The sequence below is a fragment of the Lygodium microphyllum genome, chromosome 14 (assembly GCF_053477565.2).
Source record: "Lygodium microphyllum isolate KBCC chromosome 14, Lygodium_microphyllum_v1.1.10, whole genome shotgun sequence".
NCBI lineage: Eukaryota > Viridiplantae > Streptophyta > Polypodiopsida > Schizaeales > Lygodiaceae > Lygodium > Lygodium microphyllum.
Genome location: NC_141148.1, coordinates 20,543,045 through 20,569,328, shown reverse-complemented (window position 1 = coordinate 20,569,328; position 26,284 = coordinate 20,543,045). Strand labels below are relative to the sequence as shown.

General features: G+C 39.7%; 1 protein-coding gene across 3 annotated transcripts in view; it reads right to left on the bottom strand.

Annotated features, from left to right (window-relative positions):
* The window catches only part of LOC148025399 (uncharacterized), a 40,486-nt gene extending 14,462 nt beyond the window's left edge, over positions 1 to 26,024 (bottom strand). For 2 of the 3 annotated variants that reach the window (XR_015693081.1, XM_087692504.1), the window contains exons 1-10: positions 25,870 to 26,024; positions 15,552 to 15,954; positions 14,722 to 14,968; positions 14,493 to 14,605; positions 4,779 to 4,858; positions 4,468 to 4,609; positions 4,297 to 4,377; positions 4,060 to 4,164; positions 3,754 to 3,936; positions 1,736 to 1,828 (exon numbers count right to left, since the gene is read on the bottom strand). Coding sequence is in view for 2 of the 3 variants with exons in the window: in XM_087692504.1 (XP_087548630.1) it covers positions 1,736 to 1,828; positions 3,754 to 3,936; positions 4,060 to 4,164; positions 4,297 to 4,377; positions 4,468 to 4,609; positions 4,779 to 4,858; positions 14,493 to 14,605; positions 14,722 to 14,968; positions 15,552 to 15,944 (1,437 nt within the window). In the remaining variant the exon portion in view is untranslated. Of the gene's footprint in view, positions 1 to 1,735; positions 1,829 to 3,753; positions 3,937 to 4,059; positions 4,165 to 4,296; positions 4,378 to 4,467; positions 4,610 to 4,778; positions 4,859 to 14,492; positions 14,606 to 14,721; positions 14,969 to 15,551; positions 15,964 to 25,869 lie in introns of all 3 variants that reach the window. The other variant, XM_087692505.1, reaches the window with a different exon arrangement.
* Positions 26,025 to 26,284: the final 260 nt, after the last annotated feature.

Here is a 26,284-nt window from a genome sequence, read left to right as displayed (position 1 = left end):
CCACCAAGCCATCCATGATTGTAGCAATGCTCTTTACTACATTCAACTAAAGAACCAAACAGAATTACAAAGATACACATCATGATATATTGATTAAAACTCAAATTGATAGCAATCTGTTGGAGCGCCTCTGAGTTAGATATAGTGCATTTGACTTATTGAGTCTGGTGAGGTGATGAAAAAAGAGTAAACTTGACATAGCAGAGTATACAATCGCTACTTGGTCCATGAGAAGGCTATACCAAATGATGGAAAAGGATATGGAGATAGCAAAGTATGAAAAGTTACTTAGTCAAGGAAACACTCCTTGATGGAAAGTAGAGTATCTAGATCTAGCATCCAACTTGGAATCACTAAAATGCAACATCCAATAGGTTAAACAAGACCAACTCTTATATAAATTTCTACAAATGAGATGGAAATTACTAAAATGATACATCAAATATGCCAAACAACACGTCTAATAAATTCCGAAAAAATGAACTAATTAGCGTATACACAAAATATAGGGTAAGAGAAACACGCCTGCTCCACCATGGATTGGGCCACCCCTTGCGGTTATAAAATTAATAACAATCCAATAAATTCACACTTCATTGTGGTCATTTTAAGGATGAATCACCCCACAAAATGAAATGGTTCATTAACCATCCAAAGATAAACTACATCAACTAGCTGTCACCCATTGCAGCACATATACTTACTGGTATCTAGACTTGATAGCTTCATTGTTGAAGATATCAATGGTACCATCAGAAGATATTAAGAATCAGATGGGTCTACAAACAATAAGTGTAGACGAAGCATCTACATGGCCTTCGGAATAATAAATTCATACAGGATTGACTCGTGCATGTATATAAACTGGATGTGTGGATTTTCCTCCCTTAGATTCAAATTGAGTGTAAATCATCCCCTTGTATTGGAAATGGCAGTATTGAATTTAATATCTTCTACTGGGAAGCAGTAAGCTTTGTTCACCGGGAAAGACAAAAAAAGGTCTCTAAAAGCTGGTAGTATCCCAAGGTAAGTACAGGCAATGTTATGGCGCCCTTTTTGACCCTTAAAAGTGGTACCGAAGAAGAAGAATCATGATGTGCAAAGAATATGATTTTCTAAGACAGTAAGTCACATCCTTCCAGTGCTAGCCCCAATCAACTTTGCTGATCTCTGCAAAGTTTGAAGTCTATCTACCTGCATGATCATATCTTGCTGAACCTTTCTTCTGTACCTTCACTACAGTGATCATTGTTTTAAAAAAAAGTAGGATTTTGTGCTTGTTAACAATAGCTGCTATACTTCAATTCGAGAGTTTTGAATGGATGTTTGTACAAAGCCATCATGTATGGGTATGCGAATAAAAGCAAAATTTCTATGGCACCAGATGGCAAACACATGCAAGTTCGTAGTTTTTTCTATCCTATCTCATACTCAAGATGCAAACACAGCATGTCCACAAAGACATGATCACACAACACTTTGTTAATGAAGAGTGAAACACAAGTTTAAGGGAAAAAAGAAAGAAACCGAAATAATGCAACTACAGGCCCAATAGATATTTATGCATGAGATAAGACTGTAGACAAACTAACAAAAGCAAGGGAGATCCTAATGTGACCAAATTGTCTATTTTGCAGAATATGGAAGTCAAAAAACTAGAGATCCTCTGATTAGAAGCTTCACGAGAGTACATCAAGGTCATCAAGGTCACAGATTAGATGAAAAGGAGACTGACCTTTGGGACAATGTGTTGCATAGCCCACTCTGGGCGAAACTCTTCAGCTAATCTCTTCAGATTATTTGCAGCAGCTTCTCGAATAGAGAAGACCTGAAACCTCACAACATTAACATCTGAGTCCTGACCCTGCTTCAATTTTTCAGAAACTCAATCTAAGACTATCACACACATAGGGTAAAGGGATCAATGAAGTGATGCACCCCAAAAGCAAAATGCACCCACCCCAATTTAGTGATAATTTTGCACAAGAGATGCAAGATTTTTAGTCACTTGAAGCCATGACACATGTTCTTATATATTAAATAAAGATTTTTTGTGAGTGAAACAATTCAGTCATGTAAACATCTTTTATGTTTTGGATTCAGTAAAACCTCGAAACAATGCATCCTTGAGTGTCACTCCATCAGAATCTCATTGTCACTCTTTTGTGAACCCTTCATTTATAGCAAGGTGTAATTAATAAAACCACCCAAATTCTGAGCATAATATGATGAAAACAGTTTACTTATTTAAAATATATTATAAAACCCACCTGAATACAACTATTAAAAGAATATCAATATGCAAATGAGTTCATGACCAATGCAATCATATTATATAACCACAAGAATGTCAGTAGCAGGAAATACAATTGTTGATGCTGCACAATAGTATGAAGCCTGAAGTGCTCAGAATGGTTGCTGCTAAGGAACGCGCACAGCTAAAAAGAAGGATGTGCTCTTAGATCCCAACCTAATGTTGGACATGCTGCAGAGACATAAGTTCCCAAAAGGATGTCCATCAAGCTAGTCAGTGGCTTGAATACTGACATAAAAAGATTCTAGAACTCGAAGTGGAGGATATCAGTGGCATATAAGTGACAAACCTGTATGGTCAAAAAATGTAGTCTAAACCTTAAGGTGGTAGGAAATGGACCAAGCCCTCAGCACCCAGTGGCAGTTTCTATGTCCGAGCTGATTGATTCAATATGATATTGACTGATCACAGCATTGATATAATACATGTGGCTGCGCTGAACCAGATGTGCTGTTCAGTAAACCAACTAGCCCTGTTTAGGAACCATACACTTGCCTCTACACTTTACCACTGTCTTTCCCTTTCTCTACACTTGACTCTCAATATACCCTACAGTAGAAGTTTGTGCATAAGATGAGGTCAGTAGAGAGACGTCCAATGAACAGTCTAAGAGCAATAACCAAAGTTGCCACATCAAAATCAACCCTTGTGACATTGATTTCAAAAGACTCTGTGCATGCCAGGTCAACATGAATTTTCAATGCAATGGGTTTAGCTTTATATGTATCCCAGAAAATGCAAAACTTAAGAGTTACCCAACAAACATGCCAGACAAAGTGTGCCCAGCATTGCCACTAACATGGGCAATAGTGACTACAAAGCAGGAACATTTAATATCTCTATCCTAACAGCACAAGCATATCTCAAAAGAAAATTCAGAGTCATTAGGCTGCATGAACAATAGTCTTTGATTTCCCTAAAGATTCGCATATCCTTAGTGACCCATAATGAGCAGACCTGTCCAAATGGTTTATTCTTTGTGTGTTTACATCTCTCAAAATCACGTTATCAATTTGTAATGTCTGAATAATTTACTCTCTGCATTTGCATCCTTCAAAGAATTTTCATTGCAACCAACCAATGATGTCTGAAAACTGAACACAGCAACGTTACATGCACTATCTTAAACATGTGAGAGCTCCACATCGTCAAAACCTTTATGCAGTTTTCCCATAAACAAAAGCAGGTTTCAGAACTGAATGCAAAAAACCAGCAGATACAATGTCTCACCTTCACCTTTTGGTTTTCTGAACTAACCTCACCTTTCCTCATTCCTATTTCCTACTAATTGATATCTTTATAAACAAACAGAGTAAGATTTAGAGTTGAAATTCTGCATCTCAAAATGTACACCAGACCAATGCTAAATAGAATGGACAACTTAGGTGATACTTTGACAAAACAAGAGTTGAAAGATGAGATAGTTTTGCAAACTTCACCTGGTCTCCAAGCCACTGCATGCATAAGGCTCCTAGTTTGTCATCAAAAAACTCCACACCCAATTGACTAGCAAGAAGTGGAATATACTCGATAATTGCAAGGCGGACTCTCCAATGTTTGTCTCCAGCCAGTTCAACAATTGCAGGTAGGAGTGATTGAGAAAGTAAATCAATCCCAATTACCTGACCAGACATCAAAAACCCACCTTTTGAATAAATGCCTTCTTGCCTTCGCTTTGATTGCTTATTTAGCATACTTTTGGTCATAGTCCCAAAGTGCACAAAGTAGAGTGGCATGAACTTCACCTGGTTAACTTGATCAAGTTTGCTTATTATGTTTAACCGTACATCAGGGAATTCATCCTTCAAAAGAGCGAGAAAAATAGGCAATAGCTGCTCAATGGTTGCCTCCTAGATTGAATGTTGAAAAATGAACAAAATTAGAAACCACTTCCGCACTAATTCCTGTGAGTTGAACAAGCTATCTGTATCATGCTAGAAGGAATATCAATATCAACACGTAATAGTGGAAAGGACCCACACCTTTCCCAAGATGGGAGCCATACCCATTATGACTGAAGCAAGTGCAGATCGTACATGTTGCGATGAATCAGATGCTAAATCCTGGTACATATGGGGAAAAAACCTCATCTCAAGTTTCAATAGAAACAAAAAAAAGAAAGGAGACAAAATAGCAAGATTAACAAGCTTCACCTTGACACATGGAAGAATTGATTGAATAGCTAATGGAAGGCTCACGATCTTGCAAAACTTGGTCACTTTTCCAGCAGCAGCAATTCTCACTTCAGCCTCATTGTCGCGCAGCAAACGAACATAAGCAGGTACTAAATCCGCTCTACAAAAAAAATCAATAGGTTAAAAGCTCATATCATCAGAAAAAAAGGGAGACTCATACTAGAACTTCGTTGTCTTTTGATTAAAAGGTCGAACTTCAATACCAGATCCATATCGAGAGAAATAGTAAGTCCATTGTACATTGCAGATACATTCGCTTGTGTAATTACCTGGTAGGCTCTGGACCAACAGCTTCACAAAGATCATAGAGCTGGTTTGCTACCATGTATCGTACTCGCCAAGATTTGTCCTAAGGAAGTGGCGGAAAATAGAAGTACACAGTTAATTTGCTAGCATGGCAAAACTCTTCAATACGTGCATAAGATAATACATTCCTTCTTAAACGTTCTCTTCCCCATATCTTCCTCCCCTTAGCCCATCATAAAGCTGCGGACACTCCAGTTTTGCACTTCGACACATCATATATAGCAAGTATCTAAGAACTTTTCATTCACCTAAGGGCATAGCTTAACGTTTTATAGATTTTTTAGAATCTACCGAATTGTGTCAATTGTGTTCATTTGGCCAGGGTGAAGGACAATCTCAATATGTCCTGCCCCCTGACATTGCCACTCTCACTTTTCCCATCTCCCCCCCCCTTCCCCTTCCCCTTTCCTCATCTTAGAACACGTGTTTGGGTGCATTCTGAAATTTCTATTCCTTCTTTCATAGTAATGTCAATTTTCAGGAATTAAGTTTCACAAGTAAATGTTTGCATTGACAATATATCATGATGAATTGCTCCAGCTGCTGGTGGCTGTTAGAGGAGTTACATTACATGCTCCAGACATTGACTTTCTTCTTGCAAAGGTACCAAACACCAAAACATACAATTCAAAAGAGAATGTAAGAGAATAATGCAGAACATCCCTCAAATCCTGCACAACAGAACGGTAAATTTGGTGTACAAGGGGGTACAGCCACTAGAAATAGGACAATTAGGTGCTGCAGGCTGTCTGGGGGCCCGGGGGATGTGTGTCAAGCCACAAACCAAAATCAAGACAAATGGAAGACAAAAAGATTCGAACAGACTCTATGTATTACTCTTGAATAAAGTTGCATAACTATAGCTATACCCTCAGGTTACAAACACTATGTCTAAGTCGATTGCTCAAACTAAACTCTTCCAAGATGATAGCTTGGACACTTTATGCAACCCAAAAGAATATCTACTACAACAGTATAATAAAAAAACAATGTCCCTTTGATAGCCTGAAGCGTCCAACCAACAATAGGCAAGTAAATACCTTAAGCAAAAAAACCCTGTAAGCAATGGAATATGATCAAAACCCTAAGTACAACAGTCCTATCCTGAGCTTGCTTGCAACTTGTTTTCTCTCTAACTTTTTCATTCAAACTTAGAATATAGTTGTCCAGGTACTTAAATTGAACAGAATAGATGTTCTCTATAAGCCAGCATAGGCAAAATAGCCAAACCGAATAGACCTTGTCTATAAGCTAACACGAGCAGAATTGCAAAAATCCCCTTCGAATAGCCAAAAACACTGCTTTTTTGTAAAGTGTATTGCTTTTTTTATAACTTTTTGGCCTAAACGCCTTGTAACACTCAAGATAACTCCTTACATGTATTTTGATCCACCCAAAATTCTCATTAAGTTAATAGAACTCGATAATGGAAACTTAGACTATTTTGATGGATCACTTTTGATCGTAGAAAAACCTGTTAAGATCATGAGTAAATATCCCATAAGCATATATCTGAAATACTTATATAGATGTCTTTTCCTTACTTTTCTTTCATTGAACATGTAACCATATGACACCCTCCAAATCTGTACATTCCTCTACCATATACCATCTTTACTCTTCATTATCTGTAAGTTCAACTATCAGTTCAAACTCTTATTCTTCTACTCCAAGTTGCTCATCTTCTGTAAGCTCTTCTTCTTTTTTCTCTACAATGTCATCATGTGGTGTCTCATTTGTCCACTCTTCCTCTGCGTACTCTTCCACTTCTCTTCTCTTAAATATACTTTTACCTCCAACTAGGATCCTCAACTTTGTATCATCTCGCTTACATGTGACATTTTCATCAAAATGTCAATATTACCACTTTGCATCCATCGTATAGAAAACTGCCAATCAAGACCACCCTGTAGAAAACTCTTCATAACTTTTGATCCATAACTTGGATCACCAAGCTTTCTAAAGCAAAATTGTTGCCCGCTACTGATCTACAAGTTTTGTGAGGACACGTCACACAATATACATTTGCCAACAAATTCACTCCTAGGAGGAGTCTACAAAGAAGCAGCTCTTCCAAGATCTTCCAATTTAGCCAATTTTATCTATAGTTCTCTCATATTCTTCACAAGCTCATCTATGATACCATTCTTTGCTTGTGCAAATGCAAATACAAGAGACTGTGACCTAGGCAAAGGCTTAGGCTTTGCAAGAACCATAGTCTGCAGATCCATCAACTATCGATGTCTTCTTTGGTTTTAATAATTTTAAAACTACTTCTTGAACATCCACCCAATTAGACATCCGGCCATTCTCTGTAGTAGCATCTTCAAGAAGTTCTTATAATTTTGTCTACAATGTAGGATCCACAACCTATAAGAAAAGCAAGGCTTTCTATCTCAAGTGTTAATGGCTTTCTATCTCAAGTGTTAATGGCTCTATAGCACGCAATTGCTCATATTTTAAATCAAAATTCCTCTGCAACTCTTAAGCAAAAAGCCTCTTTCTAAGTTTGAAAACCCACTCTAGAAAAGATCTCTTCGTCACATGCATCTTCAAGATAAAATTTGTCAATTGGAGCTCTCTTAAAAGCAACCCACGTAGACCCATGCTTTGTATAAATAGCATTTACTCCGGTCCGTAGCTCATAAGCCACACCTCTATCAAAATACCTTGGCATCTCTTCGGTCAGTACCCTAGCCATCTCAAGCTTTTCTACATAATTATGGAGAAATCTAGTAATATTTCGTCTATCAAATTTCTCTACTTCTTCTATGATCTTCTCCAAAGCATTAGTCACAACTTTTCATGTTTGAACATCTCATAGGTCCTAACTCCTCATGAACTTCGTGAGTCTTTACATCTAACAACATCATCATCTACATACATATTGTCTTCCATCTTATTGAGTACGAACGTGGCTTTTCACGTTGGGTTCACCAAATGTCAAGAGGGGGTATATGGCAAGCCACAAACCACAAGTGACAAGGGTTCAAGAAAAAAATCAAGACAAACGGAAGACAAAAAAATTTGAACGAACTCTATGTATTACTCTTGAATGAATATGTACAACTATAGCTGCACCTCTTAGTTACAAACATTACGTCTAAGTTGATTGCTCAGACTAAACTTTTCCAAGATGATAGCTTGGACACTCTATACAACCCAAAAGAATTCTACTACAACAGTACAATAAGAAACAATGTCCCTTTGATAGCCCAAAGCATCCACCAGCAATAAGCAAGTAGATGCCTTAACAAAGAAGCCCTATAAGCAATGGAATATGACTAAAATCCTAAGGACAATAGTCATATCCTCAGCTTAGATATAGCTTGTTTTCTCCCTAACTTTTTCATCCAAACTTAGAATATAGTTGTCTAAATACTCAAAATTGCGATAATCTCCTTAGAATAGCTAAAAATACTGCTTTTTATAAAACACACTACTTTTTTGTATTTTTACTCTTGGACGCCTTGTAGCACTCAAAACAACTCCTTATATGTATTCTGATTCACCCAAAATTCTCATTAAGTTAATAGAACTCAAAAATGGAAACTTATACTATTTCAATGGATCGATTATGATCTTAGAAAAACCTATCAAGATCATAAGTATGCCATAAGCATATATCTAAAATACTTACATAGATGCCTTTTCCTTACGTTTCCTTCATTGAAGGTGTAACCACACAAGAACTCGTTCACACTCAACTACTTCCCTACACAATGGCTAAAGAACAACTCCCTCTCAAAAAATGTAAGCATTTCTCCTCAATCTCATGCTAATTGTGGCTATCCCATAATGCGCCTCTGGGTTTCTTGCACCTTTTGCAAACAACCATCAATAAGAGAGAGATGTCTATTTAGCACAAGTTATGTGTAGCTATCTTGGCAAAATGTCCCTCTCAATATTGGACTAACTAGGTTAAGAACAGTGCGACTCATTGTTTGACCCTAATCAGCTGGTTTCTCCTACCACTTGGCCACATGACCTCCTTGATAAGCTAACAAAGCTCTTGCAAATATTTAACATTATCTAGCCACCATTGCACCTAAGCCATCATGGGGACATGATTTATATCTGGCTCTTTGGGCAAGTCCATTTGTCATTAAGGTTCTCTTGAATAAAAAACAAATTAAATAATGTGTAAGTTTATACACATAGTTAATTAATTCAAGAACAATTACAAAGATTCAACTTTTTGATATGGCCTATCAAGAATAAACTACATTGAGTGGTCCAAGGTGCATAAGGCATCTACTTTCCTTAAGAGGAAATGTACAACAATTCTAGACAAAATTTGGGTAAAGTTCAACCACGTGTTTAGTAACGTGTGGCCCACTAGCACATTTGAGGTGGGTGTGAAGGCTACATGGGACACTTGAGGACAGCAAACTATAAGGACTTGGAAAAGTACAACATAAAGTTTTAAAAGGATTTATTGCTTGTTAGTTCTTACAGAGGCCATGTTTCAACCATATTCGAATGCAATTGAAGATGTCACTTTCAAGAGGGGGATGTTGAGCTAAAAATGCATTACAAACTGATTAGCTCTTTAAAAAAGCCCCAAAACATATAAATTACCAAAAGCTTCATTAAACAATATGCAATCCTACAAATTTCTATATCCCATAAGCAACACCCTAATTCAGGAGGATCCTTTTGTATCTACACATAGACAATCTACCCACCATTCAATCCACCCTTGTCTTGCATGTTTCGGGCATCAACCCTCTTCCACTAGTTGTCTAGCCCCCAATGATTGTTGCTACATGCATCATGATCTATAGCTATTGCCCAGCTACTCACTACTGCCAATGATCAGCTGCCATCATCTTTAGGTGGTTACATTGTTGTGTTTACTAGTTTCAACCCTAGAGAATGTTGGGTTCTAGTTTCCGGCCTGCTGCCCTTTCATTTTCAGCATCAGCCTGATTTGCATTTGCATCTACAGCATGTCGTTTTTGTGTTTTCAGCTCTTTTCTTCATCAGCTTATGCTCCAACTAATGGTTACAGCACTGGGGATTTGTCTCTGGTGGATGACACACACAGACACCTCCCTCAGCCCACTCCCACGAGAGCCATCAGTTGTTGGACAACTTTTCCCTTGAGCATTCTATACTTTCTCTCATTCATTTACAACATTTATTCATTCACTTCAAAGTTCTCTTTCTTCTAAGCTTGAGTTAGCGTTTTTGCATTTTGCCTCTTGTCTTTTGCTTTTTGTGTTTAGGATTTGCTATTGCATCACTATCTAAGTTATTGTGTTTTAGTCGTGTTTGTACATTCTATGTTTTCTCTATGCAAAACCTAGCATATCTTCACAAGGAATATATCACAAGAACATGATTTATCTCTAGCTCTTTTGGCAAGTCCAAGACATTCCGTGCGTTGTGCTAGACATGGGCAAGTCCATAAGTGATTAAGGCTCTCAATAAAAAAGAGATTAATTAATGAGGACATTTGTACATACATGTAATTAATTTGATTTAATTGAACCTTAATGGAAGTTTTGTTTAGTTTATTAAATTTGGAAATGGGTGAAAGTTTCAACAAGCCACTTAACCTTAGTAACTTAATCACTAAACATTTAAATGTTATTGTAAAATTATTGAGCTGGAAAAAAAGTGAAATGTTGCAATGTTGTTCTCCATGTTGACAATGCTTATTTTCAAGTTAGTGATAGTAGCTTTTGGGCAAGTGATGGCTGTTCTGATGCAAGTGATTTTGTCCCATGCTTAATGATGCTATTTTAGGGCTGATCATATGGCCAAAAGACTATTCTAAGGTCTTCTAATGAGTTTTGCATTCTTTCTTACATGTTTCCTAGCATCCGTGAGAGATTCGTAGATTGTGACCTTTTGCATGAACACTAATGGGTGCACAATAAGTGAAGATCTTGTCTAGTTCAAGCCTTCCTAGCAATGTAGAGGAAGAATCTAGCAAGAACTTCTATTCAACAGATTGTACTTCTTGTGCCTTTGTGGATTCATAGAAAATATTCTCAAATCTGGTGTTCTTGGGTCTTAGTTGGTGAGAGTTGTGGGAGACAGGTTTCTGAGTGTTGCAAACCAGTTAAGCAATTGAACTAAATAGGCCCATTGAAGGCTAACTTAAGAAATCCAAATACCAGAGTTCTCCAACCAATTGTACTTGCAATTCAGTAAATGATAAAGAAATACAAGGAACACCTTGCTTTGGAGCTAATCTTTCTTTCCGACCAAGTGTAGGAGCATTCTATAGCTCCAATGTTCTATTTCTTTTTTTTTTTGCTGACTTTCATTTTTGAGATTAAGTGCTCACAAGTTAAAGATCATTACCAATAGGCCAATTCCATATGCATATCATGCATTTCCACACATCCTATGTCCTTGTCACTTTCAAGCTTCACAAACCACGCCAATAAGTCTTTCATGGCTTTGGCCCACTTACCTCTAAGCTCCAATCATGCATCCACTCATGCAACACAAATGTGGCCTTGCTCTTGGTCCTTGGTTCTAGGCCAGCCATGTCCAATGGCCAAACAACCTCAATTTACAATTTAGGATATCAACCATCATAGAGTCACAAAAATCCCACAAAATAGAAAGAGGACTTTCCCTTTGAGTTAGAGAAGTAAGGTATCTCTAAACTGCACTACTTTATGATCTCGTCCCTCTTGCTTAACAATGAATATCTAGCTATTGAGACCTTCCTATGTAACTAGGTTGTTAAAGATTGGAAACTCTATGGCGACTTGGAATATCCATTAAGACATCACTTATTTTCTCTATCCTACAATTGTCTCGATAACCTCCCAAGCCCAAAAAGTCCTACTAGTTTGTGGTGGACTCGTGTGGGAAAAATTATATTCTCTAAGCTTCGGTCTAAATTTGAGCAAAGTGGCCCTAGAGCTCCTAAAGGAATACTTCCTTGCATCTAAAGCCACCTCCTTTTTCTCATTTTGACAAGAAGTCAATATTATGTGGCACTACAAACTAACTTCTCAATGCCGTCCATAAAATGCACACTCTGACACATCCACTTGTAAGACATTCATCTCATAAATGCACAACTTAGAAGAGAATAAAAGAAATCACAAACAAACATGTTGCACTCCAGCCTTGAGTGCAATCCGATACTCTCACTTGCTCCGAATCCACTATACACCTCATTGCTCTATCTAGAATAGACTCTTGATCAGTTTCCATCAACCACAAACACTCCTACTCATAGTACCTCAATCCACAAACTCATTGTCCAACTCTTTGTTCTTGCTAATGATTCACTAACTAACTGAGAATCAAGAGTGGCTTTATCCAAGTACTCTTGAAATGATTTACAAAGTAGGCTGAATACATTTTTGACCGTTAAGACAACCATCTAGGGTCATTAAAAATGTCCATGAAATGCTCATCAATTAGAAAGAGCCTTAGATTTTCTTTTATATAGCATATGGTAGAACTTTCCTACTATTGATCATAGTTTATTACTGCACTCAAGTTGTATAGCATATAAACATCTACCTTTTTTTTTATACGAAATGTGTTTCTTGCCATTTCTTAACTTGTAAGAAACCATTTTCTACATCTGAAACCTTCTATTTCTGAAATTCTTGGCTACATCACCCATTAGAACTGCAATTATCCTACACCATCCATCCAAATCCACGAATGTGCAAACCATCTCTAAAATATTACCACAAGGCTCTAGCCCATGGTAGTGGTATCTATAACTTCTCACTATTTTTCCTTCTCTCTAGGAGTGTCCTAGTTCTTGAATACATCATTGCTGCCACCATAAATATCAGCCATGACAAGATTACCAACCAAAATGTCCAAGAACATCGAAAAGCAACTCCTATTTTTGCACTCTTTAAGGCAACTCTCTGAAGAGCATTCAACCACCTTTATACCTTGGAAGAGACGCGAGCTCCATAGCTATTCTAGTGCACCCATGATAGGACTAGCTGATTTTGAGAAGGATTGATCTCACCCAACTAACAGCTTTGCTGGTCGTGAGAAGAGCAAGCAGATTGCTTTTTGTTGAGCAATCAAATCATGTGCTAGTCAATCTTATTAATGGTCTAATGGCATGGAGAAAGCATTCGAGTAAGTCAAGTCTCGACTATTTGTATTCATGAAAGGCAATTGACATTGGTGACCAAAGCGAGCATCGTCATCTACACTTAGATCACTAATGCAAGCTTGCACAAGCAGGAGTGAGTGGTTTGAAGAGCACACACAAAGCTTAGATTGATCGTGATTGTCTTCAGTTGGATAGGGACATGCTCTCCGAGTATGGAGTGGTAGTGTGGCCAATAGCACAAGGCTTAGGTTGTCAAGGCAATGTCTCATACATTTCCATATTACACTGTCATAAAGTGGCCTTTTGAGTTCTTTTTTCCTCTCTAGTTGTGCAATTAGCATCTATTCTCTTATAGTTGGTATTAGAACCAACTCTCATCAACCAAGAGAGGAGAATTTGGAATTGAAGGATACACAATCTTTTGCTGCTTCTCTATAGTAGCGGTACAAGGGGTCTATTACCATGGAGGCTTTGTACAAAGAGCTTGCAATGCATGTTGAGGCAGTAAATGCAGCAACAAAGGAGAAACGCTTGGAGGTGGTATCACTTTGCTAAGAGCTTACTCTTTTGCGAAACCGAATTCGGCAGTAAATGCAGCAACAAAGGAGAAACACTTGGAGGTGGTATCACTTTGCTAAGAGCTTACTCTTTTGCGAAACCGAATTCGGCAGTAAATGCAGCAACAAAGGAGAAACGCTTGGAGGTGGTATCACTTTGCTAAGAGCTTCCTCTTTTGCCAAACCAATTGAATTCTAGTCAATTAACAATCTCTCAGCTAAGAGGAGAGATCACCAACATGGGGAGGCATGTGCACGGCAAGTTGGATTGTCTCAAGAACTTGGTCGTCCCAATTCCCCCGGTAAAGTCCTCGGTGTCAAGTCTAGCTCAAAGGCATCCTGCAGCAAGAGGCTAGCTAGCAAGGCTAAGGAGGTTATACCACTAGCATGTGTGAAGGATTCAAGCAACAGCTCCCGCCTATAAGTTGCAACAAAGGAAAGGGTGGGAAATTGGAATCCTTTGGCAAAAGCAAGAGAAAAATATGGTATGTACTTCGTGCACTTCATCAAATCCCTCCTCACCTCCCTCCCTAGAGAGAAGGTTGTTTCTAAGTTTGTGGACAGCTTGCATATCATAATCTTGGCTGACGTGGGCTGACGTGGAGGCATAACAACCAGATTCTTTGGAGTGGGCAATGAAGTTGGCTACCACATCCAAGAGGCAATAGAAGCATAAAATGGTTGAACAGAGTGAAAGTTGATCTTATGAAATTCATGAGAATTAAACATGACATGCGCGAACTTGTGTTGCACAGGCCTTTACTTCATAATTTCTAGAATAAAAGCTAACAAATGTATGCTAATAAAGAAAGCTAAACTCCTTACACTTTGCTTAGACAGATCTCAAATTTATAACATCAACTCTCTGCTCGCTCAATACCACAACAATGACAGTTGAACATGCTTGAAGCTTCCAGCAGCATGAACCATAGATTTGATTCATATGCTAGCCCTTGCGGAATAAATATAAAAGACACCCTTCTTCATTGCAAAAAAAGAGGAAATTTAAGAAAAACGACTGCCACTCAGCATTCTCTGCGAGAGTCGAATGTCACCTGTGAAAAATTTATTATGACAGGCAAAATGTTAGCAACACAGTCTGCAGGTTCCAACAGCTTGCCCAATGCCGCACAACCCTCCACTGCAAGAATTCTGACTGAATCCTGAACTGCAATCATACGAGACAACCTTTTAAGTAAAAGAACAACTTATTGATAAAGTGCAGTCATAGCAGCATCAAAAAGGTCAATTATGAATTGCTATGGTGGTAGGTAGACATCATACAATCTTGAGTTAGATCACGGAAAAACGACATGATCTCAGTTTTGAGATAGATAGGCTCTACGGTTTCAGCAAATTTGCCAAGATGCGAAGCAGCTGACCGCCTAACCATTGGCATATCATCATGACAGAGTTGATTGTAAACTGACCGCAACTCTGCACGTAGCAATTCTGATGCACTTGGATAGGCAATGTGAAAAAGGCCACAAGCAGATACACGAGCAGTGAACCATTCACCTGCTCCCAACCTCTGCAATGCATAAACCATCTCATGATTTGAAACACTTCAAATTCAGGCTCATGCTCAGAGTCATAAGAAGAGTTGTAAAATAGAACTTTAAAATGGAACGTTTCACAGAATCTTCCTCACTCTTACAAACATTTGCCATCAGTTTTCTGATGACATTTCTTTTTACCCAACCAGAATTTTGTACTATCAATTTTCTGATGAGATTTCTTTTCAACCAACCAGAACATTCTACTATGCCAATGCTCTCCCTCCACAAGCCTTTGGAAATCTAGAGCAATCTTCTAACTCAGAACGTGTGAGAAGGTAAACACATCTTGGGCAACAAAAGAGCAACCCAATATTAATTAAACTACAGTACCTAGCCACATAAATGCTACAATCATAGAAATGGACAGTATCCAAAATGTACAAACCCTATTCATTCTCACAGTATAGCTTTCAATTTTATATAAAACCCAACAATTTAGCATATGATAGCATTAGAAGACATTCAAGTAGAGCTCCTTCTAGTAGACAAGCAAAATGGGGCAATTGCTACAACCACACACAACACAGCTGGTAAGATACTTGGCAATCAGATTACCTTCACAAGTGGTATGAACCAATCGACCAGATCAGCCTCTTTCATTTGAGAGCCAATCCGACATAAAGAATCCACAGCCTTGTCCCGTACAACTGTTTCTTCAACTGTGCAGAGGGTTTCAAGAGGAGGAAGGAGCACATGTGCATGTTCTATTCCCCCAACATAAGGAATAAATGCCCCTAGTTCTTCTGCCATTGCAAGTAGAACTTCATCATCATCATCATTGTTCTCACTAAGAAAAGGAATGAGTTCTTTTCGCGTCCGTTCCTCTCCTAAAGCACGGGCAATTGTTGAAAGCCGTCGGATAGAGTTCAGACGCAACTGAATCTCATCATTCTTCAGCTCATCAATAAGGATTGCAATAGGATACAATGGCTCATCAACCATGGCCATGAATCTTTGTCTGTTCCACCTAGTCAATAAAGTACATCAGAACTCACAACTGCATGAGAAACACTATATAGAGAAATGAAAGTGAAAGCTATTAACCTTATTTCTTACAGTTGGGGAAGAACAGAAACACTACAGTGGCCTGCATGCACAATATCACATGTTCTCTCTCTTTTTTTTTGTGAAGATAATTGAATTAAGTAGTAAATATTTACATCAGACCATCAGGTCAGCACTGAAAATAACAGAAATAAAGGAAAGTCTACACAGTCTCTTAACACAGAAATGTCACACAGAAAGAACAGCTGGTTTGGAGAGAACAATATCCAGTCAGGGAGCAGTAATATCAGGAAGAACCTGATCAGCAAACACCATAGAGGAGATTTGCCACAACACTAGACCACGAATACGGGCCACATGACCACAAATGCCTGATATTGAATCAAAAATGAAGGCATTCCGAGTACGCCAAATACGCCACAAGGCTGTCCATCTAAGGAAATGGAAAAGGCAGGAATAATCTGAACGCAAAGAGGTCATAGAGGTCATCTTTCCCATAATCCACGAATGAGCTGATATCCAGTGCTGAGTCAACAAGAACCACACACGGGAAACAAAACTCCAAATCTGTCTCACAACAGGGCAAGAGACAAAGAGATGCAGTATCTCATAACATGTAGTGCAGAATACACATCGACTAGCAGAGATCTTGCGAGCACGCAGCACATTCCCGGTAGGAAGAGCCCCAATAAGCAGCCTCCACATAAACACTTTTCCCTGATATGAAAACTTAGATTTCTAGAGCTGGATGAATCTATCCTGCCACTTCTTTTTGCTATCCTCGATATGTCATACTTTATTAGCCTTACCCGTGACCCATCTCTTGGCCTCCACCATCAATAACCATGACTAAGAGTGAATAGAGAGAGAGAGAATGAAACGCAGAAAGTCTACAGTGAAGAATGTTGTATAAGGATGCAGAATTATACACAAGTGCAGAGAAAATATATGCATATGTCTCCACCTCGAGGATCTCGATCTCCGCCAGCCCCAAGAGCAATCTCCATAGTCTGCAAGCTGAAATCTGTGAGACACAATATGCCAAGACTTGCCTATTTATAGGCTGAAAATAATGCCCATAAATGATCATGTCGGCTGCATTAAATGCAGCCGAAGGCGACTGATACAGTCCAACTGCTGCTGCAATCCGACTGCTGCCACATGGCAGCCTACCCTGCGTGGCACTGCCTGCCAATCCAAGGAATGACTCTAACACCCCCTCTCAAATCTTGGACAAGGCAGCAAATGATCTGAAATGTCGATGGAGTAAAGCCTAGGAAAGTGCCTTCGTAAACAAATCTGCAAGATTGTCTTCGATCTTACAGTATTCCACATCGATGGTCTCATCCAAAAGCTTCTCCTTGATGAAGTGATAATGGATCTCTATGTGCTTCGTCCAAGCATGTAATAAGGGACTTCATGCCAAGGCAATGCAACTCTCATTGTCGCATCGCAAAATAGTAGGACGAGTCTGGGGGCAGCCAAGCTTCTCCGACAAACGCCAAAGCCACACAGTCTCACATATGGTAGAAGACACGGCCTGATACTCTACCTCAGTCGAAGATAGGGCTACCATGGGCTGCTTCTTGCTACTCCAAGAGAGAGCACCATCACCCAACGTAAAACAATAACCTGTAGTAGACCGCCTTTGGTCCACGTCGCTAGCCCAATCCAAATCACTCCAACTTGCAAGAACAAGATCAGAAGCACCTGTACCTACTAGATAGGAAATCCCGAGGTCGGACGTCCCCCGCAAAAACCGAAGTATCCTCTGTGCAACCTGCCAATGCACCTGCTAAGGTGCACTCATGAACCCAGCCAACAAACCTACAACAAAACATAGATCAACCCATGTGTTGAGGAGCCAAATCAATGATCCAATCAGCTAACAGAGCGGGTAGCATCCACCAAAGGAGAATCTGCGTGTGAAGTGGCCTTCTAGTTCGGATCCATAGGAGTAGAAATGGACCAACCATCCTCCATCTCAAAAGTCACCAAGAGCTCCTGTACATATCTCTGGTAAGAGATGAAAATCCCCCTTTGAGTCTGATAAATCTCCTGGCCCAAAAAGAAATGGAGAAGTCCTAAATCCGTCATCTCAAACTTCTGATGTAGGGCTACCTCCGTCTCTTCGACCTTATGGGCACGATCACCTGTAATAATCAAGCCATCAACATACAAAACAAACAACACATGACCACCCTCAAAAGTGTACACATAAAGCTACAAATCGGCCCTAGACCGCCGATATCCCAACTTGGCCTGGAGAAACGAATCAAACTTCTTGTTCCAAGCATGCGAAGCTTGCTTCACGCCATACAAGGCCTTCTTCAACCTGTAGACCTTCCCATCTGAGGAACCAAAGCCAAGAGGCTGCTCTACATAGATCTCCTCCTTCAAATCACCATTCAAGAAGGTCAACTTCACATCCAACTAAAAGACATGCCATCTCCTATGACCAGCCAAGGCAAGAACAACACGAATAGTCACCATGCAAGCAATAGGGGAAAAAAGTATCATGGAAATCAACACCTGGGCGTTGTGCAAAACCTTTAGCAACAAGGCAAGGCTTGTGCTTATCCAAAGAGCCATCATTATGGTACTTGGTCTTGAAGACACATTTGACACCAATCACCTTCTTATGAGAGGGATGAGGCACAAGGTACCAAGTGTCATTCCACTCAATAGCCTCCAACTCGGCTTCCATTGCTTTCCGCCAATGATCAGACTGTAAAGCCTCCTTCACTGATGTAGGCTCTCTATCCTGCATAACACGGGACATCAAACAATAGTTAGAGCAAACAAGCTCCATAGTATGTGCCTAGTGCTGCCGTGACCTCCACGGTACATCCTGCGGTTGCCACTCCTCAATGACTCCCTCAATCGCTGAATCTCGGAGCGGTGTCACAGGCCCAATGAGGAGGAGTCTGAATCTTGACTCGACACTCTCCATCTGCTGAAGTTTCTAGAAGGTCCACCAACACAGAGGACCAATCGGTGAATCCGGTGGTGGCTGGGAAGTAGGCTCCTCATCCGAAGAAGAGTCCTCAAGAGACACAAGCTCGAGAGGAACAATCACTAGGGCCCAACTATCACCGGGATCTCCAAGTATAGGGTGATCCTCGCCTTTACAAAGGCCCTTTAGGCCAACGAAGTGGACTCAAATATGGGTAGTAAACAACAAGTGGAGCCACAAGCGAGCAAAAAACACAAGGCTATACTAAGAGAAGAATGGGATCCCAAATCAAGAAGCAAGCACAATTAGGGTACTGCAGATGATGTCCATCCACACAGCAGCCACCTCTCTAAGATCATTGCATGTCCACCATATGTGCCAAAGACCAATACAATGCACAAAAGGAAAAAGACAAGAATGCTCCAATTGTAAGATGGCCATGGACAGCATCTTGTCCAAAACCCAAGAATAGATTATTGTATGAAATGAAACCCTAGGCATGTCCAGCTAACTAGGCAAGAAAGAAAAAGATAAGTACCTATGACTAAAGTCCATACTCAAGAAATGAAACCCTAGGCCTATCTAGCAATTGCACAAGAAAGAAAAAGATGAATAAGAGTCTCATTGCATGCAATACAACCGGAAAATTTTCCCCTAGTAGGGAAACTTAGGCCTCCATAACTAAAGCAACTAGTCATGCCACTTAGCTTTGCTAACCCAAGACGACCAAACTCTATTTGCTTTTTCCATCACCAATCTTTTATCCTTAACCATCTTATGATAAGCCTAATAGGCTAATCATTTTAGGAAATCCTCTCTTTTTTTTCCTTCATGAAGGGTGATCATATTTATCAAGTCACAAAATTCATAAGTACCACATGGCTACAAGAACAAATGGTCTACATGATTCACAAGGGAACTGAATAAACTATAGTGTGCGGAGAAAGGAGATCCTGTTGAGGAAGCATATCCAATAGCTCAATGATGTCAAGCTACCGATGAAGGAGGCCTCTCAAACAAGCCATATAGCTCCTTCCTTCCCTTCCACTTGCCCCCACCCCCTACCCTCCCTCCCCCCAATCAGAATGGCGAGCAATAATGGCAACAAAGAGAAACTATACCATTGTAAAGAACAAAAAAACCCAAAGAGAATACACTCAAGAAATGGAATCCATATACCAAGGCATGAACAATACAAAAGCTCGGGCATTGAGTCATGAACAGCGTGCACCAATCTCCCTCTCTCCAAATGCAGTTGTGCTAAAGGATGAGTATTTGATGGACCACTAATTGCAAGAGGGAGCCTGCCTATACAAACACCAAAGATGATGACCAATCAACCAACCAAGAGACTGGCACCAAAATACTAGTCAGCCCAGCCACAATGCACACTTGTATAAATAAGAAATGCACACTAATACAAAGTCTAATACCCATGAGATGTGCACTCTACTAACACCACCCCTCAAATCATGGGTGATTAATATGATAAAATATACAATGAGAATAACACAGCATAGCACATTCAACAATAACACTCCGATAAATTGCACCTACATATCAATGAGACTAAGATGCTTCACCGATTAAGCTAAAAAAGATAGCATTACACATTAGATGCTATTAGCTCATTACAATGGCCCCAAAACTCAAAGATTACCAAAGTTTCTACATCCCATAAGCGAACATCCAAACTTTGGGAGGATCCACATCTATAAATAGAGGCTTCCCTCACCACTTAGTTGATCCTTGTCTTGCAACTTTTTCAGCCATCAGCCCTCTTCCATCAACTATCCAACCCCTAGCAACTGCTACCACATCGTCTACAACCCCTTGCACCCTAACCACTATTGTCGTCTTCTACTCCTTGTTGGTAACCACTCCTACAACTCCTAAATAGCTGCGTTTGTAGTTTATGTAGGCTGCCCTGCTGATCAACCTCCTCTAGAGTGCCTTCTAGCTAGCATTAATGCATGCCCATGTCACATGTGGCATCAACGTTACCTAGCTACCTACAGTCCCCAATGATCACCTACCTTCACATCCAAGTGGTTACACTCCCAATTCACCAAATTCAGCCTCCGAACTGCTACATTTTGGTTTCTAGCCTGCTACCCTTCCACTTTCAAAATCATCTCAACTATGACCCTAACCCTCTAAAGATAGAGAAAACCCGACGAAGTTCAATGATCCATGTACCCCCATACCTTGAGTCTATTTACCTAGTGCAATGCAACCACAACCATAGGGGGTTAGTAAATATTTCGACCAACAAGTGTCCATCTTAAATTGAATTGATACGTGGGATTCATGGCCATATCCATGACCTTTGATCGTAACTTGACCCACACTTAGGAGTTGCTTAGAAACATGTTTCGTATAGATTTGAAACATCCAAAATGTTCAATCTGGTAAATAAATGTTTTCATACTCACAAAATATGTTTCATAAAATGATAATAATGTCTTTAAGAAGGGAAAAGATTGAGCAATAAACTTCTAGTTAATTACTCTATTTTATGCAAAACGCGTTTATTCTTGTTGTTGAACTTCCACAAAACCATTTCCTATGTATAAGACCCTTAGTTTACAAAACTCTTGGGTGCGTTGAACCTAACTACCAAATAGCAAGTCAGTCACCCATATCACCCTTCAACCTTATACCCTGCTACGTAAAACAATATGCTCTAATTTTGCAAAATAATGTATCTGTAACATAAGAAGATGATATCTAAAACCTAAACACACATAACAATGACTAGCCATGGATGTAAATGATCCTAGCTCAACTAGAATATTGAGGTCAAATTGCCACACAGTGGCACACCTACAATGTTGCTCCTAGTTTCCAATCTATTTTAAGCAATTTATAGGAGTTTATCTAGCAAACATAGTTACTTGCATAGCAACCCTATTATTGAGCCCACCAACTAGATCACTGCTATTGTCAAAGCCTAAGCCCCAATCACTTGAGTCTATTCATGGCATATGCATGTATCGAGAGAGAGAGAGAGAGAGAGAGAGAGAGAGAGAGAGAGAGAGAGTGTGTGTGTGTGTGTGTGTGAGAGAGAGAGAGAGAGATTAGCATCAATGTATAGCAATTTAGCATAGACCTATCCATTATTCATTTGTATCTCATGTGCATGTGAGTCATCATGCACGATTGAAGGCTCTTGTCAAGATCATAGCTTATAGTTAGTATTAGAGCAATTTTTGTATTACATTTTGTTTGTCCCCTGACACTCACATGCGAGATGAAGAGCAAGGCACCATAGAGGCACCACAAGATAGTGTCCAAACTACAGTAGTTTTTAACAATGTTTTCAAATTTTCAAGTCTTTAAAAGATGTGTTTCAATGTCTTTCCAATCCAGGCACAACACTTTCACATATGCAAATTTCGCATGTTAATCTCATGGAACCATTTTTACAACATTCCTTCTCAAGACAAGGAAACCTACATTTGTAGAAAACTTTATCAAAGGATCACAAATTGCCACATTTTTCACTTCAAAGTAAAATTGCCCTACTTATTTTCCTCTCAAGGCAACAATTGGCAGCATATTTAAAGTTTAGGCTAAAATGGTTAAGCTTCCATCTTGGGACAACCTAATAGCATCAAAAAAGGCCACCTTTCAAATACATCTACAAAAGATTTGCCAAAAGGCTCCAAGGCAATACATAAATCAATCCACATTCACACAATATCTTCGAAGGATACCCAAAAAGTCTTCAAAAGTAACATCCATTTAGATCCAGCTAAGGCCACACACACGTTCTTTACAAGGTCCCTAATTCTAGTCGAACCGTTAGTGTTTAATACTAGCCTTCACTAGCAGAGGGAGCGAATTTTCCAAGGTTCATGCTTTGGGGGGGAGTTACCCATTTTAGAAGTTGCATTTCATCAACGGTCCTACTTCTTCACTACTAGTGGGGAGGTCTTCTTCGATATTGAGTGATAACCACTTTTCCAAGCTATATAGCAAATGAATATATGTCACTCAAAGCAATATGCAAACTTCACCTTCCTTCCAAATACAAGTGCATTTAAAGTCGTTCAAAGAATACTTATCTGGTCCATTCCAAGCCATCCAATCTTCCAAGTAGTAATAAAAATTTTACGCTATCTTGAATAATCTTTTCTTTGTCAACAACCTCCAAACTAGTTGCGGTTTCCAAACTTCAATATCAACTCTAGCCACCAACTTTGAGCATATTGGGGTAAAGAGAACCTGGCAAAGTCAGCTTAGCAAAACTTCACCACTTAGCCTTTCACTTAGTGGGGAGATGTCAAGAGAGTGCTATAATTGATGCTGCCACAATAGTTTTGCAATTTACAAGCGTTTGGAGTCTAACTTCAAGGTCTAAAACTTGAAACTAGAGTTTATGGTTCTCTAGTACCAAATGGATAGGAGATGGCCACTTAGTACCAATTACTTTCACACAACTCTTAGCCTTCAAACATTTAGAAGGAGTTCTAGTTGGACCTTACTAGTCCTAGAACCAATACCCTCTAGTTCTTGTACGCACTTCTACGTGTTTGACTGGGAAGACTCGATCAGTGATTAGCAAATTCAATCAAGACAATCCATCAAGAGTGTTAGGTCAAAACTATTTTAGCATTAGCTACATTGAGCCAAAATTTTCCAAAGTGTCTTTGTGGTCAAGGTCTCAATAAAGTGAGGCTATTCATGCATGCAATAAATTTTCGATCCTCACATCATTAATAAACGTCTTGCTACATCCCATGTTGCACCACCAATAATATAGAAAACAATTGCAATGCTCAACCAAAGCAATGATTGTAAACAATAACATGAAGATTTTGCAAGGAGAATGCATCACTACCACACCTCGCAACAAAAATCAACTAGCATGTGGACATACAAATCAGCACCCAAGCTATCATCTACCATCCAACTCATATGCACACTAGCCATCACCTTCAATTAGGACCAAAATTTGCAACAATAAGCAAGTAACAAAGCTAATTGCAAACGTGCCAATTTCCAAAGCAAGAGAACCCAAAGATAGGCTCATGAAACTCAACTACTAGCACGAAACTCAACTACTAGCACAACCAGTGACATGACATAAAATGCACAAGACAAGCAATATTAACATGAAGGAAGACTCAAAATGCAATATGAATAAGAACAAAACAAGAACCACCAATGAAGGAGGTGGTAAGGGATAGGGTGGAGAAGGAGCAAGGGGAGTGGGAAGAAGGAGAGGTAACCTAGAAGTAAGGGGAGGAGCATAAGATGCCAATAGGGTATACGGAAACCTAATGAAGGGGATGAAGAGAAACCACATGATAATGCACCATCTAAGGGAAAAGAGAGTAGAGGGGAATGGTTGTGGATATCACATCTATGGTAACAATCTCAGCCCAGCCAAAAGGATATACGGAAGCCCTTTCTACTCAAGCATGAAAATCAATCTTGGGGTCATTACAATCATTCCTAGGTTCAAGTTCCACCGCACCATTCTTAGATGGAGTACCTATCACAACATACTCATCACAATGCCATGTTGCCTATAGAATATGTCAAACTCAAAGGAGTAAAATCCCCGCCAAGATCAGCATGAACACCTCAAATGTTGTAGGTGACTTGAATCTTCAACAAAGTACAAAATACCTCTCATTTGAGCTTTAGAAAATGCCTCGAGTCTTCCATTCACAGAAAGTATAAAATACCTCCAATTTAACATATTTCCAGAAATCATCCACAATCAGCATAAGTTTAATGGCCTTGCCCAAGGAAGGACTGCACATGAGGCCGCAAAGATCTATGTAGCTTGCCCCTAAGGCACTTGGGCAAAAGCAATGCAAGCTGTGAAATGAATTCTACTGATAAAGGTAACACACCCCTTATTTTCCCTCACACCATTTCAAAATCCAAAGTCTCTTCCCAATTATTTCTGCCATAAAGACAACTCCAGAACATTGCACTTTTATGTAGACATTGCTCAAGCCTAATTATAGCTCAGAATGTGTTCATTGCAGGTTCCCAGCCAATATGATGCAAATATGGTTGCATATAGACACATAACACATGGCTACTCGACGTATATGTCAACAGTATGTGTTTTGATCCGACACAAATGATCTCCTCTGCCTTGAACCAAGTCCAAAGTGATCAGCAAGTACTTCACTGGCCAGTAAGAACCATCCTCAAGACTCAAAACAGAGGTTAAGAACCATCCTCATAAATCAAAACAGAGGTATTCACCACTCCAACTGCTTCCCTTTGAATGTTCTTTTTATATCTCAGAGCAGATTGAAGCAGCATCAGCTTGTTTAATTAAAAACAATTGATGTTCAATCACATCATCCTAGCTATGTACTGTTCTCCCACAGACGAATAACAGATGCTAATGCACCTCGTCCTGGCACCCACCAGAACAAAGATGCATGCTTGTGATAATGTTTCCACTAGCACCATTCTAAGCTCCTTGCACCTGGTTTAGGAGATGCAGGCTTGCATTGAGAAATGCCTGGATCCAGTCAACTGGCTTGTTTAAAGTCCCCCCAATCCTTGCACTGTGCCACATTTACAGCGTAACGTTCTTCCGGCAGGATCAATGAAGACCTCTATGCTATGCTAAATGTGTCAGACTGGACGACGATCCAGGTGCGGCACAGCACTCCCGGCAACTAAACTCCCATAGTCTTGACATGTCAGGCAGCCTGCATCAGATCCGCTTACTGTACTTATTGTAAACGGCAAGCGGAGATAGGAACCTTTTAAAATAATATCGTTCTGAAGAAACAGCCTGCTAAATGTAGTCCAGCAGCACGATTGTTTCAGAAATCGGAACCACGGAGCACCTGTCGTCCTCAATACGAGCACATTTGTTCTGATGCAGGCCTAAACCCTAGAAAGCAGACTGAAAAGGAAATTCCGTACCTGCTGTAGAAGGAAGCAGTCGACGAACCCGCGAGGAGGAGAAGGCGGAGCAGGAGAAGAGAGACTATGGTTTTTCGTGTGCTTGTGAGTAAGAGATATCTACATACGCTAAACGCATTAAAACTCAGCGCTCAGCTCTCAAAAGTGCTTTACAATCGCATTAAAGGTGTAGATACGTAATAATTCAACAAAAAAAATGGAATTGTTGTTTATTACCAGTGCTCCAAAGGCATCTATCTGAGATTGGTTACACACCGCCAATGCTCGCCCAATCTATGCCTAGTTATTGGTGGGCACACGAAAAGTTGACTTGGATGTCCGCCCACCTGCTTACACATTGGGCGATGGACACTTTTCCCAACCTTCTAAGCACTGCAGTGTTTGTACCCCATCTTAATTTCATCTGCTCTCTCTT